General features: G+C 39.7%; 1 gene segment (V, D, J or C); it reads left to right on the top strand.

Annotated features, from left to right (window-relative positions):
• Positions 1-454: 454 nt before the first annotated feature.
• LOC119264321 lies at positions 455-886 on the top strand (the record flags this gene model as incomplete). The annotated part of the segment is given in 1 exon segment: positions 455-886. A coding segment is annotated over 1 exon segment (321 nt), but the record flags the coding sequence as incomplete, so codon positions are not given.
• Positions 887-1,655: the final 769 nt, after the last annotated feature.

Here is a 1,655-nt window from a genome sequence, read left to right as displayed (position 1 = left end):
AAATGACCCTAAAGAAAAAAATACAGAGAAAAACAAGTCAGAACATTTCAGAACATCTTCTTTTAATTTTAATTCAGTTATGACCAAAAACAAAAGTGAGTTAATGCAGCTCCTCAGAACTGAAATACAACCCCTGATATTTTTACCTTGAGTCCAGAGGGTGAGGGTCCAGATGAAGATGAGACCAAAGTCATGGTTGCTGTGGGTGAAGTTTGTGGGCAGCAGCTCTCAGTCATGAAGTGTTAAACTCACAGGACTATAAACACTAGCAGAGCACTGAAGCATGGGCTGATCATGCAAAGTGGAGCCTCTATTAGAAGTGAAATATTCCCTTTAATGTCCAGCAGAGGGCGCTCTCTTATTGTGCAGTTCTAACTGTCTCTGACTTTCATTTGAGGGTCTCTGCAGCTACGACTGCCACCCAGTCTGTCTGGATCAGGGCTGGAGTACTAGGTGTGGCCCCGCCCACCCTCATAGTCCTGCCCCCCTCCAGCGTGGAGCTGCAGCAGGGGAAGGCCACACTCGTGTGTTGGCCAACAAGGGCTTCCCCTCAGACTGGAGGCTGAGCTGGAAGGTGGACGGGAGCAGCTGGAGCTCGGGTGTTAGCCAGAGCCCCGGGCTTCTGCAGAAGGACGACGGCCTCTACAGCTGGAGCAGCACCCTGACCCTCCAGGAGGACCAGTGGCTAAAGAAGACAGTGACCTGTGAGGCCACCAAGGACTCCCAGGCTCCTGTCAGCCAAACCCTGAGGAGAGAGCAATGCACTGGGCAGTGAGCGTCCACGCCTGTGTTGGAGCTGCTAGAGCTCCTCTTGATCTTCAGTGAGCTCAAACATGGCTCTGCTTAATGCTCTGATCTTCATCTCATCACTTCCTCATCAAAATAAAGATCTTCAGTATTAATATCTACAGTCTTTCACTGTTTATTTTGTTCTTTATACTCAACCAGCAACAATAAACATGTAAACATTTCTTTGATGTTTAATTCACTGGAAATAAATAAATCTGCTCATTTCTCTTGTAACAAATAAAGCATTTAGATCAGAAACACTTCAGTGTCATGTCTCCAATTTTTAGGATTTACTGTAATAAAATGCTTTAATTGACAATGATGTGTTTTTTCTGTAACTAGAAATGTCTCTAAATAGAGCCTTTATAGGAATTCATCAGTTTTAAAACAAATAAATAAACTAAAAGAACAAAATAAATAAATAAATAAATAAATATCTAAGTATTTTGGTAATATATCAGTGAATGATGGAGTTCCATGTCTAGTGATGAAACTCCAATCAAAATATCTTAAATAATTATTAACATTTATATAATTTAATGAATCTTCCAGCAGCTTTCATTAATCTGAGCGGACTGATACGTTACACTGACTCACACGATCAGATGTTTATTAATCTATTTATTCATTCAGAATGTGTTTTATTATTGTCACTCATTCATTAAAGTGAGCTGCTGTGTCCTGAGGGTTCATTTAATTCTGCACAATAAAATTAACACAGTAAACTGATGAAAATAAAGCAGCTCACAGTTCATAACGGCACTGGTCTTTTAATGTTAACACTACATCACTGATTACTCCATTTTTAATTATTTAAATATTCATTAAACTATGAATTTTTTAATTTTTACTAATCAATGAATCAT

This window comes from Pygocentrus nattereri, chromosome 11 (genome assembly GCF_015220715.1).
Source record: "Pygocentrus nattereri isolate fPygNat1 chromosome 11, fPygNat1.pri, whole genome shotgun sequence".
NCBI classification, from domain to species: Eukaryota; Metazoa; Chordata; class Actinopteri; order Characiformes; family Serrasalmidae; genus Pygocentrus; species Pygocentrus nattereri.
This window is presented reverse-complemented; position numbering and strand designations above follow the sequence as displayed.